This window comes from Pristis pectinata, chromosome 2 (assembly GCF_009764475.1).
Source record: "Pristis pectinata isolate sPriPec2 chromosome 2, sPriPec2.1.pri, whole genome shotgun sequence".
In the NCBI taxonomy this organism is placed as follows: domain Eukaryota; kingdom Metazoa; phylum Chordata; class Chondrichthyes; order Rhinopristiformes; family Pristidae; genus Pristis; species Pristis pectinata.
Window position 1 is genome coordinate 138,682,471 of NC_067406.1, and position 14,556 is coordinate 138,697,026.

Consider the following 14,556-nt stretch of genomic DNA (forward strand, 5'->3'; position numbering starts at 1 on the left):
AATCTTTCCCATCTCACCTTAAACCTATGCTTCCTAGTTTTGGACTCCCCTACCCTGTGGAAAAGATTGTTACCGTCCACCTTATCTCTGCCTCTCATAATTTTAAACACTTCGATAAGGTCACCCTTCATTCTCCTCCATTCCAAGGAATAAAGCCTGGCCAACTTCTCCCTATCTCAGGCCCAGTTTAACCACATCTTTCCTATAATATGGCGACCAAAACTGTACACAGTACTCCAAGTGCGGCCTCACCAACGACTTATACAACGGCGACATAATGTCCCAACTGCTGTACTCAATGCCCTGACTGATGAAGGCCAGAGTACTAGTCACTTTAGTTTTTCTTTTAAATTCCAGATTATATAATCAATTGTCCCAGGTACAGAAAGTGGGGTTGTTGATAATGTGACTTGGATGTACTTGACATGGTGGAGCTGTGCCAAGTTCATCAGAACCATCCACCACAGTGCAAATTTAGCAATAAATCTTCTGCTACGTTCTAATAAGCCAGTCGAGATTTTATATTTCCTCCATGATATTCAGTTTATAGATTTCATGAGCTTGGCAGACCTCTAAAGCTAATATGAAGCCTCACGTTTTTGAAATATCCTGGCCAGCAAGTCAAAAAAAGTCGACATCCATGGAGGATATCCTAACACATCAGGCTCTGCTCTCAACCTAGCTATAGGAAGGATGCGATTAAGCTGGAGAGGGTGCAGGGAAGGTTCATGAGGATGTTTCCAGGACTGGAGGGCTTGAGTTATAAGGTGAGATTGGATCGGCTGGGACTGTTTTCGCCGGAGCAAAGGAGGTCGAGGGGTGACTTTTTCAAGATTTATAAAATCATGAGGTGTATAGATAAAGTGGATAGTGATAGTATTTTTTCTCAGGGGAGGGGAATCTGAAATGAGAGGGCATAAGTTTAATCTGAGAGGGAAAGATTTAAAGGAGATCTGGGGGCAAGTTTTCTACACAGAAGTTGGTGGGTATACGGAACGAGCTGCCACAGGAAATGTTAGTGGCGGGTACAATTACAACTTTTAAACATTTGTATAGGTACATGGATCAGAAATGTTTAATATGGGCAAAATGCAGGAAGTTTGGAATTGGTATTGGTTTATTATTGTCATTTGTACTGAGGTACAGTGAAAAACTTGTCTTGCATATTGTTCATACAGATCAATTCATTACACAGTGCAGTTACATTGGGTAAGTACAGAGTGCATTGATGTAGTACAGCTGAAAACAATAACGGTACAGAGTAAAGTGTCACAGCTACAGAGAAAGTGCAGTGCAATAAGGTGCAAGGTCAAAACAAGGTAGATCGTGTGGTCATAGTCCATCTCATCGTGTCAGGGAACTGTTCAATAGTCTTATCACAGCGGGGTAGAAGCTGTCCTTAAGTCTGGTGGTACGTGCCCTCAGGCTCCTGTATCTTCTACCTGATGGAAGAGGAGAGAAGAGAGAATGACCCGGGTGGGTGGCGTCTTTGATTATGCTGGCTGCTTCGTCATGACAGCGAGAGGGACTAGCTTGGGTAAGCACCTTGATTGGCATGAATGAGTTGGGTCAAAGGGCCTGTTTCCATGCTGTATAACCATATGCCTCTATGACAGACCAATGTACACATGACCTTTCAAATCTTTAACCTTGTCGGGTGGATTTTATTAGATGCTTCATCAATTCATATTCATATTTCCTTACAACATAGAAGGAAGTCCTTCAACCCATCAAATCAGTGCCAGTTTTCAGAGCAATCCCATCAGAACCATCCCTCCACCGACTTCCCTGTATTCTATTCTCTGACATGAGCCTATTGAACCCTTGATTCCCCTAACACCCACCTACAGTAGGGGCAATTCCTAGCAGCCAATTAAGCAAACAACTAGCACGTCTTTCAGATTTAGGGGAAACCGGAGCACCCAGGGGAATGTGCAAACAGACAGCACCGAAGGTCAGGATTGACCCAAGATCCCTGGAGCTGTGAGGCAGCAGCACTAACTCAATGCCACCAAGGTTGTAAGTAAGCCCATTTTTACTAATCGGGTCACCTCACTGACATCTTACCCACCCACAATGTTACATGGATTTTCTGCTACTTTGACTCACACATAATTACATGCTAGCAATGTTCTAGCATACTGGTGAGTCAACTTGACCCAAAGGATCACGGTGCAAATTATGAGCTTTAGCTGCATTATGCAAATATGTGAACATTTTAATGACTACAGGCCCTCCCCGTGTAACGAACACCAGACTTGTGGACACACCGTACATGCAAAAGAAATATTATTGAATTCAAATGAGAGCCAGTCAAAAAAAAAACTTGTTTACGTGTAACCATGTAAACTCCCCACAGTAATCAGACACCATTGTCTCTCAAGAACACAGGCTGCCAGTTCCACTGCAGGACCCCACTGAAGTGAGTTGCTTTGGAAATTGACAAGCAATCACTTCTATTGGTACTTGTGCAACAATGCTGTGTTAAACAATGTAATATGCACTGAAACTTCAAGGCCAGGGAGATCAACTACTGAGCATGGGACATCCTGATTTGATACCATTGTAACCAGGCAGGGGGTAATAAATAAACGTTCATGTTTAGAGCCCTCATCAAAACCTTTCATTACAGTACTGTGGAGGTAAGGCCACCGTACCAAGTAATTTCGTGTGTTTTCCAACTTGTGAACTAAGTCAACTTATGGACATCTGTAAAAACAGAACCTGTTTGTTATCCGGGAGCACTTATTTCAGTTAAAAACTCACACCTTGAAAAAGGTGCTAGAGATTGCAATGCTAGATCCAATGACCTTGCAAAATTCAATTCACATAAAGTTTCTCTGGCATGTGTTTAGAGAAATATCAATGCCAGAGCAAGATACTTTTTTGACTTATTTATTTTTTTGGGATCTAGTATCACCGGCAGTTACTGCCCTTCCCCAATATACCTTGGGAAAGTAAAATAATGGAAGGCGTGCATTAATATGGCACCGTTCACAGCCCTAATGGGCCATTGTCACATTGATTTTGGGGAGTTTACTCTGTGCAAATTACCCTTGAGTTTCCAATATCACAAGGGCAGCTCAGTGGCACAGCAGGCAGTGCTGCTGCTGCTGCACACCTCCAACAACTGATTAGACCCTGACCCTGGGCGCTGTTGGCACGTTCTCTCTGCCATTCAGTGAGTTTGCTCCCATTCTGGCCATTCTCCCTTCTTCCCCCTCCTCCCACCCCTCCAATGGCCAGGAGATACAAAAGCTCGAAAACACGTACGACCAGGCTCAAGGACAGCTCCTACCCAACTGTTATAAGACTCCTGAATGGACCTCTTGTACGATAAAGACGAACTGATCTCTCAATCTACCTCATCATAGCCCTATTATGACTATCCTTAACTGTAACATTATATTCTGCATTCTGTTTTGCTTTTTACTACCTCAATGAACTTACATATGGAATTATCTGTATGGATAGCATGGAAACAAAGCCTTTCACTGCACCTTGGTACACATGACAATAATAAACCAATTATCAATTGAGACAAGGTGCTTGGCTGCAGTAAATTACCCCGAGTATAGATAGGTAATGGAAGAATCAGGGTTGTTGCTGGGCATGTTACAGGGAAATAAACTCGGAATACAATTGCTCTGAGAGCCAGCAGAGCTCCGATAGGTCAAATGGCCTCCTTCTATGTAATAAAACATGAAATAAACATTGGCAGCTCCACTTCAACCTGAGGCCATTATATAAATACATTTTGTTTTACGTTGAAATGTATTTAAGGTTCCTTTCACAAAACAGTCAAACCTTTGCCTAATTTTTCATGTCAAATGAGTTATCAATGCAAATATTCCATCCAGTTCATAAATTATTTTCAACAACAGATGAAAGTTGAAGAAAATCCCAATTTTTAATGAAGTAGATGGTGCATACAAATGAAATATGTAAATATTCATATTTACAATATATTTCCTTCACATTGTTACATTAGTTCATTGCAAGATAATTTGTGCTGTTTTATTAATCACTTATTACTTTATGCTAGAGTACCTTTTGCATGATTACAGCTGGAACAAATAAATAATACATTTAATGAGCACATTGTTGGAAGCAGACATATAGATTTATTCAAAATATTCAACCACAATTATTAAACTGTTTCAATCATGGATTAAAGTGCTAATCATTAAGTCCTTCCAGAAATTCCTTCCAGAATCTGGCCGTTTGTGATTCAATGATTGAAGATTTAGTCTGCAAATATTTTTTAACCCTTCTCTATGATCCTTTCAATTTCTCACTTCTCCCTTTCTCCATGACCTCTTTGAATCCTACAGCATTCCAACTCTTGGCTTCTGTATTCCTACCACTGCCAGCTGCACCTTTAGCTTCCTGAGCTCTAGAATTCAAAGACCAAATCTTTCCACCTTTCCCTCAGACTCGTGGAGAGATGTAATCTGAGGACAGAGATGGGGAGGAATTTCTTTACTCAGATTGTAAGTTCTCTGACCCAGATGGCTGTGTTGCTTGGACGTTGAACAGGTTCAAGGCTGGGATCAATGGACTTTTCGGGAACAGACAGGAACTTTATTTAACTACCTGCACTGCACTTTCTCTGTAGCTGCAACACTAGATTCTGCATTCTGTTTTCCTTTACTACCTTGCAGTACTTGCATATGGAATGATCTGTCTGGATGGCATGCAGACAAAGGCTTTTCACTTCATCTCGGCACATGTGATAATAATAAGCCAATACAAATACCAATACCAAAAATGGATAAGGTGCATCTTACTAAATGGAAAGCATGTGATTTTCTATCTCTTATGTTGTTCTGAAGTTCCAATCTTGACGAATACGAAAATTGTCGATATTCAAAGTGAGTGGAAAAACTCACTCTCTGCAACTTATTAATAACAGTTCATAAATTTACAGCGCGCAGACGTGGGAATCTCAGCCTTGACCATTACACCAGAGCGGGAGAGTGTTGTGGACTTCACCACCCGTTACATGGACTACTCAGTGGGGTTCCTGCTGAAGAAGGCGGAGAAGACAGTCGACATGTTTGCCTGCCTGGCACCATTTGACTTCTCCCTCTGGGCATGCATTGCGGGCACGGTGATACTAGTGGGTCTACTGGTGTACCTGCTGAACTGGCTGAACCCTCCCAGACTGCAGATGGGTTCCGTCACATCCACCACCTTGTACAACTCAATGTGGTTTGTCTACGGCTCATTTGTCCAGCAAGGTAAGACACTGATTCATCATAACTTCACCTGTGGCCGGTATGAATTGCATTACTTCAGTTCAATTGAATCACAGAATAAAATGGAAGGTCCCAAATCCTCTTATCTGCAGTCTGGAAATTTGAGTGCTTATGCATTCATGATTCCCGCTGAAATTAGTTTCTCTAAGGCTGTTGCTCAGTTTTTCACGTACCACATTATAAATACAATATATTAATATTTTTTTAAAATATCTTACATTGCATATATTTGCATATATTGCATGCAAATAACATATACAAATCACAAATTTTGTAAGTACACCTTAGAGATTCTAAGTTTAGCTTTCACTGAAGATTGGATAGGCTGATGTGGTTTTCTCTGGAGAAAAGGAGACGGAGGGGAGTCTTACTTGCAGGGCATAAAATTAGGAGGAAACAGAACCCGTTCCCCTGAGTAAAGGGTTCTAAAACCAAGGGCATAGACTTAACCAGAGGACGGGAGGTTTTTTTTCAGAGGATGGCAGGAGTCTGGAACTCAATGTCTGGGAAGGTAAGAGAGGCAGAAACACTCCTGACGTTTAAAGAGTGCCTGGGTGTGCACACTTGAAGAGCCCTGACCTGCAGAGCTCCAGACCAAATGCTGGAAGTGGGCTTAGGCTGGGTATCTCTTCGCCAGCTGCACTGATACAATGAGGCAATAGGTTCTCCATCCTGTGGGCAAGATTATGGAGACCTTTAAAAAAAGTAGGTAAATACATTTTTGAAATGATTGATGAGAGTAGGGCAATGGATGTTGTCAGCATGGACTTCAGTAAAGTATTCAACAAGGTCCCTCATGGTAGACTGATCCAAAATATCAAGGCACATGGAATCCATGGAGACTTGGTAGATTGGATTCAAAACTGGTTTGCCCACAGAAGACAGAGGGTAGTAGTGGAGAGGTGTTCTTCTGGCCAGAGGTCTGTGACCAGTGGTGTTTCCCAGGGGTCGGTGCTGGGACCTTTGTTGTTTGTGATATATATAAATGATTTGAATGAAAGTGTAGGTGGGTGATTAGTAAATCTGCAGATGACATAAAAATTGATGGCGACGTGGATTGTGAAAAAGGTCGTTGAAGTATATGGCAGGATTTAGATCAGTTGGAGATATGGGCAGAGAAATGGCAAATGGACTTTAGTCTGGACAAGTGTGAGGTGGTGCACTTTGGGAGGTCAAACGTAAGAAGAAAGCATGCAGTAAATGGCAGGACCTTGAGGAGCATTGATGTACTGAGGAATCTTGAGATTCCTCAGTACATCAAGTCCATAGCTCCCTGAAAGTGGCAGCACCATAGGTAGGGTGGTAAAGAAAACATATGGCACATTTGCCTTTATCACTTGGGACATTGAGTATTAATATTGGCAGGTCATGTTGCAGCTGTATAAAACTTTGCTAAGGCTACACTTGGAGTATTGTGTGCAATTCTGGCCTTCCCATTCCAGGAAGGATGTGAAGGTTTTGGAGAGGGTGTATAAGAGGTCCACGAGGATGTGGCCTGGATTAGAGAGTATTAGCTATGAGGAGAGGTTGAACAAACTTGAATCATTTTCTCTGGAACGTTAGAGGCTCAGGAGTTCCAGGCAGAGATAGGGTAGATAGAGCCTTTTTCCCAGGGTGGAAATGTGAAATACTAGAGGGCATAGGGTTTAAGGTGAAAGAGAAAAATTTAAAGGTGATTTACAAGGCAAGTTTTTTTACAGAGAGAGTGTTGGGTGCCTGGAACACACTACCAGGGAAGGTGGTGGTGGAAGCAGATACAAAAGCATTTAGGCGGACACATAAACAGGCAGGGAATGGGGGAATATGGATCATGTGCAGGAAGATGGGATTACTTTAGGTTGGCATCGTGTTTAGCACAGACATTGTGGGCCAAAGGGCCTGTTCCTGTGCTGTACTGTTCTACATTCTCTGAAAGATCAGAAAATTGAGGGCATTAGGAACTGACCATATGAAGCCTGAGGCAGATCAATCATGATTATATTGAATAACAGAGCAGCCCTGAGGGGCCAGGTGGTCTATTTCTGCTCCTTTTTGTGCTCTTCTGTCCTTGGTGTTGTAAATTGCCTGTAATCCTGTGGTTATACATCAGGTGCACAAAATATAATTGTTAAAGATTGACAAAGATCAGTATCTATCATCCAGATAGATCCTTATTCCAAATCTGTTCGATCCCAAGGGACTTGAACTTGGAGACCTTGTGGTCCAGTGCAGAACCAAGGCATCGTGAGTTGGATTGAGAAGCCACAGACTTTCCCCGTCTCCTTAATTCTACACAATCTCAGACACTATGCTTCTCCAAAGAAGAGATAGGGTAGTGATCATCATGCATTTTGTTTTTAACCTTTCGGGGATCTGGACAACACTGGCAAGGCCACTGTTTGTTGCCAACCACTAATTGCCCTTGAGAAGTTGGTGATGAGAACACTGCAGTCCTTCTGGTAATGATGCTCCCCCTTTGCTGTTAGATTCAACTGGGTAGGGGAACAGGATTGAGACCCAACAACAATAAAGCTACTGTGATATATTTCCAAGTCAGGATGATTGTAGAGTTCATCACAGAGTTATACAGCACGGAAACAGGCCCTTCAGCCCAACTCACTCATGCTGACAAACAGGAACCTGCATGTGGTGGTGTTCCCATGCATCTGTTGCCCATGTTCTTCTCGATGGTAGAAGCCATGGATGTAAAAGGTGTTGTCAGAGTTGGCTACCTCCTCTCTGAGTCCCTTCCGCTTCCATCAGGAGCTCTCTACAAAAATGACATCTGCTGGAATTTGGCACTTGGATCGGAAGCAGCTGAACTGATTGAGCGAGAGCTTGGGAGAATAAGGGATTCACAACCTTCAGTGTCTGAGTAAAGTGCACAGTCATCACAAAGTGATTTTATTGGATATGAAATTGTGTTGAAATGGCAGCTGACGTGATAAACCCACATCTCATCAACACCAAGTATTGCAGCCAATCGAATCTGTTTTCATCTGCTTCAATTACACTGAACTACTCCATCAGTGCAAATAATTTATCTTGCCCTGCGATCAGTGTTCAGAGCAGTTGGACACATTGCATTTTCTTTTCTTCTGTCATCATTTTTGCTGAAAAATGGCTGCCTGCACATTGACTGAAATTTGCATTTAATTTCCCCTGAGGATATTTTCCAATGCTCCCATTAAAAAAAAATGGGCAATCTGATTCGGACAAAGCTTGATAAAATCATTTTATTTGTACAAGGTGCCTGAGGGTAATGGTGTTTTGCCAACAGTTACTTCCAGCCCATTTAGGTTTATATTCTTCCAACGTGCATGCATTTGCATGTTTTAGTTATGTCACATATTACATTGCACTGAACTGCTGGCATTGCTTTTCTCTGACAGATGCAAATAATGGAAGACTTGAATATCTGCAGCAACTTTCGTGACCTCTGGAGTCCCCAAGGCACCTTAACAGCCAAATTTCTTTTAGGAGTGTAGTCATTGTTGAAAAGTAGGAAAGAGAACAGCCAATTTTCATCATATAACAACCAGAAATTCTGTTTTGGTGATGTTGCTTGAGAGATAAATGGGGTGGGAAGAACTTCACTGCTGAGTAACACTATGGGATCTTTTATATCTACTGAGAAAGCAAACTTCGATTTGATGACTTTTCTAAAGACAACATTTTTAACAACAAAATACCTGCTGGAGGAACTCAGCGGGACAGGCAGTATTCTGTGGAGGGAAAGAAATTGTTGACATTTCAGGTCAAAATGCTGCATCAGGACACCAGTGCTTGACCCATTGAGTTCTTCCAGCAGATTGTTTATTACTCTCGATTCCAGCATCTGCACTCTCTTGTGTCAGAATTTGTAACATTGCAGCACGTCCGCAGTCCTGCGCTCATCTCTTTGAAAGGGGTTTGAAGCCGCAAGATAGCTCAAAGTGCAAACCGCTGAACAACAGCAAACACATAAATAGGGCAGTTTCTGTCATCAGGAAGATCAGCAGATTACCAATTTGTGTTTCTTCCTTTGGGCAAGATTTCTTTGGGGATTACAGGAACCGTGAAATTGGACTGCCGACTAAGTGGATCATAGTTGACCTAACATCATGCACCTACTTTTGTTTTGCATTCACTAATGCCTTTGGTTAACAAACATCTATTAATCTTGGATTAATTTATTAATCTCAGATTTAACATTAACAACTGACCCAATTGTTGGTATGTATAGTGAACAGTTCCCAGTTCTTCTGAGTGTGTGCTTCCTAAATTCTCTTCTAAAAGGAGTGCATTAGATCCCTGCTTTGGACTTGAATGGTTCAGGAGCTTATAAACATTACCAAAATTGACTGTGTGATTGAAAATGAGGAAGACATGTCAATGCACTAGTTGGCAACTGGAAATCCGTGGGGGAGTAAATCAGAGTGAAGTAAAATATTTAGGGGGAGACAAGAGAATACATGTTACATGGGGAGATTAAGAAGGAACAAGAGGATCTTGGAGTGCAGTTTCCTGAAAGTGGATAAGGTGGTTAAGAAAGCATATGTGATACTATTTTTATCAGCCAAGATATAGAATATAAGAGCAGGGAGGTCATGTTAAAAACAGTACAAAACACCAGGAAAGCCATGGTTAGAATTCTGTGTTCAGTTCTGGTCACCACAATAGATGCAAAGTGTGAGATGTGCAGTAGATGTGTGAGGGTATGCTACAACATGTAAGTGTTAGATATCTGGCTGGATTAATTATTAGTAGGTGAATGATAGGGGTGTTCTGTCTTTAGCAGCCGTTGAACATGCTGCAGTTAGTAGAATATGGCATCTGAAAATATATTAGCGTCATAAGAGTTATACAGGGAAACAGGCCCTTCGGCCCAACTCATCCGTGCCAACCATGGTGCCTACCTGAGTTAGTCCCATTGCCTGCATTTGGCTCACATTCCTCTAAACCTTTCCTATCCGTGTACTGGTCCAAATGTCTTAAACGTTGTAATTGTAGCTGCCTCTACCACTTCCTGTGGCAGCTCATTCCATACACCCACCAACCTCTGTGTGAAAAGTTGCCCATCTGACTATCCACTGTATGCCCTTTAAATACCCTTTAAATCTTTCCTCTCAACTTAAACCTATGCCCTAGTTTTAGACTTCCCTACCTTGGGGAAAAAAGGTGACTCTCCATTGTACCTATGCCCCTCAGCCTCCTTCACTCCAGGGAAAACAATCCCAGTTTATCCAGTCTCTCTTTATCCCAGCAATATCCTTGTGACTCTTGTCTGCACCCTCTCTCGCATAATCACATCCTTCCGATAGCTGGGCAGCCAGAATTGCACACAATACTCCAAGTGTGGTCTCACCAGCGTCTTGTACAATTGTAACATGGTGTCCCAACTTTTGTACTCAGTGCCCAGATCAATGAAGGTAAACATGTCATACTCCTTCTTCACCACCTGTCCACCTGTGTCGCCATTTTCAGGGAAGTATGTACTTGTACCCCTCGGTCTTTCTGTTCCCCAGGGCCCTGCCATTCACTGTGTATGTCCTGCCCTTGTTTAGTTTTCCAAAATGCATCACTCATTGACTGACTTTGAATACTTTTGTGAAGTCAATGAACAGTAATGATACTCATGCAGGTTTGAGGGAATTACTCTCCACAGCCTTTCACTCCCACAGCCACCTGAGCACATCTCTGAAGAGTTTCCTGACCAATTGCAGGTGCAGGTCAGTGCTCCGTCACCTTTCAGGGTTATCATTGGATATACCACGCAGAGCTGCAGCCAGTCCCTTCCAGGGACTGAAGCTGGGAAATGCGCGCACACACACACACACACACACACACGCATACATAAGGAAGATATCTTTATTAGTCACATGTACATCGAAATACACAGTGAAATGCATCTTTTGCGTAGAATGTTCTGGGGGCAGCCCGCAAGTGTCGCCATGCTTCTGGCGCCAACACAGCATGCCCACAACTTCCTAACCTGTACGTCTTTGGAATGTGGGAGGAAACCGGAGGACCCAGAGGAAACCCACGCAGACATGGGGAGAACATACAAACTCCTTACAGACAGTAGCCAGAATTGCACCCAGGTCGCTGGCACTGTCACAGCATTATGCTAACCGCTACACTACCTACCGTGCACACACATACACACATGCACATACACACTCTCATACTCACACAGGCACACACATAGACACTCATCCACACACACACACACACACACACACACACACACACGCGCACACACACTCACGAAGAAACTTGGAGCAGTTTACTCCAAATATCAACAACTGTGACAGTTACTAATGTTAAATCTGAGATTAAAACATTAATCTAAGATTAAAATCATTTTGTTAAATTAAGGTATTAACCACAATGCCAACAATGCCCACTACTATACTGCACTGCAGTTTCCCAGAACACTTTGGTCACAGAACTTCTACCAGCCATGGTGCATCTTTTAGAGGACAGACTATCTGTAAGTGCACTAGCATCACCTGGCACTAACCTTTCACAACACTGAGCCCTTGCAGAGGTTGCTGGGCAATGAACAGTGTAGTCAGGGCTGGTTGGCCACTACAATCATTATAATTAGCAGACATGACAAACTCAGCATGTTGCCTAATTACACTGAACAAGCGTGGGTTAATCTCATCCCTACACTTGTTATTGGTGGCTATGGAATTTAATTCCCTCAGTTTTAAAATACCAACCTCTGGCCTACTGAAATCACAGATTAAAAATTAATCTCTGTGGCAGATTAACTATATTTTGCTCTTTCTCATGGACACACAGTCTGGCTAGACTGCCGCTTCATGAATCATAGTTCCCAAAGTTCACTGTTCTATGACCTAACATTATTACTGGGTATTAATCGTCTCTGACAAATGCCTCTGTAGCAGCAAGGAGAAGTTTAAACATTGTCAGAAATACTTAACATGGATGTGGATAGCCTGTGTCAAGACTAATTATATTCTCACTCATTGAGTTTTATTTGGAAATAAAGATTTTCCACTAAAATTTACCAAGTCTGAGTAAAAAAATCTCCTCAGCTGCTGATAACTTTTCAGTTCTGACAAGTTTTGAATTGTTGGTTTAATTTATCTAAGCAATCAAGAGATGGGCACCAAACATTGGCCTTACCAGGAACACTGTCATCCTGCAATAAAACCACAAATTTCTTCTGAAATGGACATTCGCAAATCATTAGCTTTTCCAAAGGCTGTCATTTAACCTTCCCAGCTCTATGAGCCTTGGAAGGAAGCAATCTAAAACACAATTATAATCGCATTGAACTGTTCAAATATAGCTCTGCAATTTTCAGTTCTTAGATCCTGTGTAACAGTTTGCCAGTTGGAAACTATTGAGTGCTAATATGAAGGTAACACAGAACAGACTACAGCAACCTTTCTCGCTTTTGAATTGCCTTCAATTTATTTGCTGTTACACCATTACATCCATTGTTTCTGGAGGAAATTGGGTTCCTGGGCTTTCTTCAAGCTTTCATATCACCTGGAGCTGCACTGGAATCTGCACATCATAGCAGTTGCCACTTTCACACACATCATTGGCAAATGAAGCTAAAATTAGTGTTGAGGTGCAGTTTGAAAGGAACAGTGTGCTTCAAAAGTCAATCTTTAACACCAGGCGCTGTTGTTTCATTTTTCCCTGAATAAACTGCATTAAAACAAGATCCTTTTCAAACTAGACTATAAAATCTTGCTACTTAACTCTGTTTGGGTATTGGCAATATCCAGGTTGGAAATGCATTGTGTGGCGGTCTGCAGGTTTGGCTCAAAGTGTGTCTGTATCTTAGAAGAGATGAAATAGGTTAAATTGTGCAATTCTAAAAGATGAGCAGGAATGGAGGGACTTGCAAGCATGTCCAAAAATTGGTTTGATATATTTGCTTGATATATTTGTATTATAAGTGGTAGATATATTGGGAACATATCAGTGAACCAAATGGGATTCAGGCTTCATAAATTCAGGCACAGAGAAAAGTTAAAGAGGTTATGAAACATTAGTGGTGACACAGAGTTTAAATTGCCAGGCTAGTAATACAGGGGCCTGGATTAACAATACAGAGACCTGAGTCCAAATCCCAGTGATGCAGTTTAAATTCAGCTGATGATCTGGATCTACGTTCTTCTGTTTAGAAGAATGAGAGGTGATCACATTGAAATGTACAAAATACTGAGGTGGATGCGGAGTTGATATTCCCATTAGATGGGGTGTCTAGAACTAGGGGTCTCAGGGTCAAAGTAAGGGATTGTCCATTCGGTACAAGGTGAGAAGCTTCTTCAGTCAGAGGCAGGGGTGAGGCTAATCTTGTATAGTGTACTGGTAAGAAAGTGACTGACATAACCAGTACAAGTGAGTTAAAGATCTGTGAGGACCAAATGGCTGGAAGGTATCTATTGTACCAGACCCTAATCACTACGGTTTAGCAACAACATGACCACTTTGATCACTTTGCATTAAAATGGAGTTTTTTTGTTTTAATTTGTGTTCTTGTAAAAAATTTGTATAATTTATGTTTAATTTATATTTCCCTTGTGAATGCTGCTTATATGACACTATGTGCCTGTGATGCTGCTGCAAGTAAGTTTTTCATTGCACTTGTACATACATGTACTTGTGCGTGTGACAATAAACTCAACTTTGACTTTAAATTGGTATTATTAGTGAGATGAGTGGACCAGTAAAAAAAATCAAAGTTACGTTCACCCCTGCCCAGAGAGAAGTGAATCTTTGGAATTCTTTACCTATAAGGTCCATGGAGGGTCAGTCCCTGAGGATACTCAAGACAGAAGGCAACAACTATGTGGATGTTGAGGGGATCAAGGGTTATGCCACTTGTTCAGTAAAGTGACGCTGATGTAAAAGTTCAGCCATGATCTTATTGAATGGCAGAATCAGAATCAGATTTATTATCACTGACTTAAATCAAGAGAAATTTGTTGTTTTGCAGCAGCAGTACTGTGCAAAGATATAAAATTACTATAAATAAAAGTGCAAAAAGAAGGAATAGTGAGGTAGTGTTGATGGGTTCATGGACCATTCAGAAATCTGATGGCGGAGGGGAAGCAGCTGTTCCTAAACCATTGAGTACAGGCCTTCAGGCTCCTGTACCTCCTCCCCGATGGTAGCTCCTGCTTCTATTTCTTCTGTTCTTATGACCTGTCTGAAAATACAAAATAGCCATTAGTAATAATGACTACAAAATTACTAGATTGTTAGGAAAGACCCATCTGGTTCACTAATGCCTTTCAGGGTGGATACCTGCCAACCGTACCTGGCCTGGTTTAGATGTGAC

General features: G+C 41.8%; 1 protein-coding gene across 4 annotated transcripts in view; it reads left to right on the top strand.

Annotated features, from left to right (window-relative positions):
- Positions 1-14,556, top strand: part of grid2 (glutamate receptor, ionotropic, delta 2) — a 930,013-nt gene that overhangs the window by 776,801 nt on the left and 138,656 nt on the right. For all 4 annotated transcript variants that reach the window (XM_052010062.1, XM_052010063.1, XM_052010064.1 and 1 more), the window contains one exon: positions 4,931-5,243. In XM_052010062.1, coding sequence (XP_051866022.1) covers positions 4,931-5,243 — 313 coding nt within the window. The remainder of the gene's footprint in view (positions 1-4,930; positions 5,244-14,556) is intronic.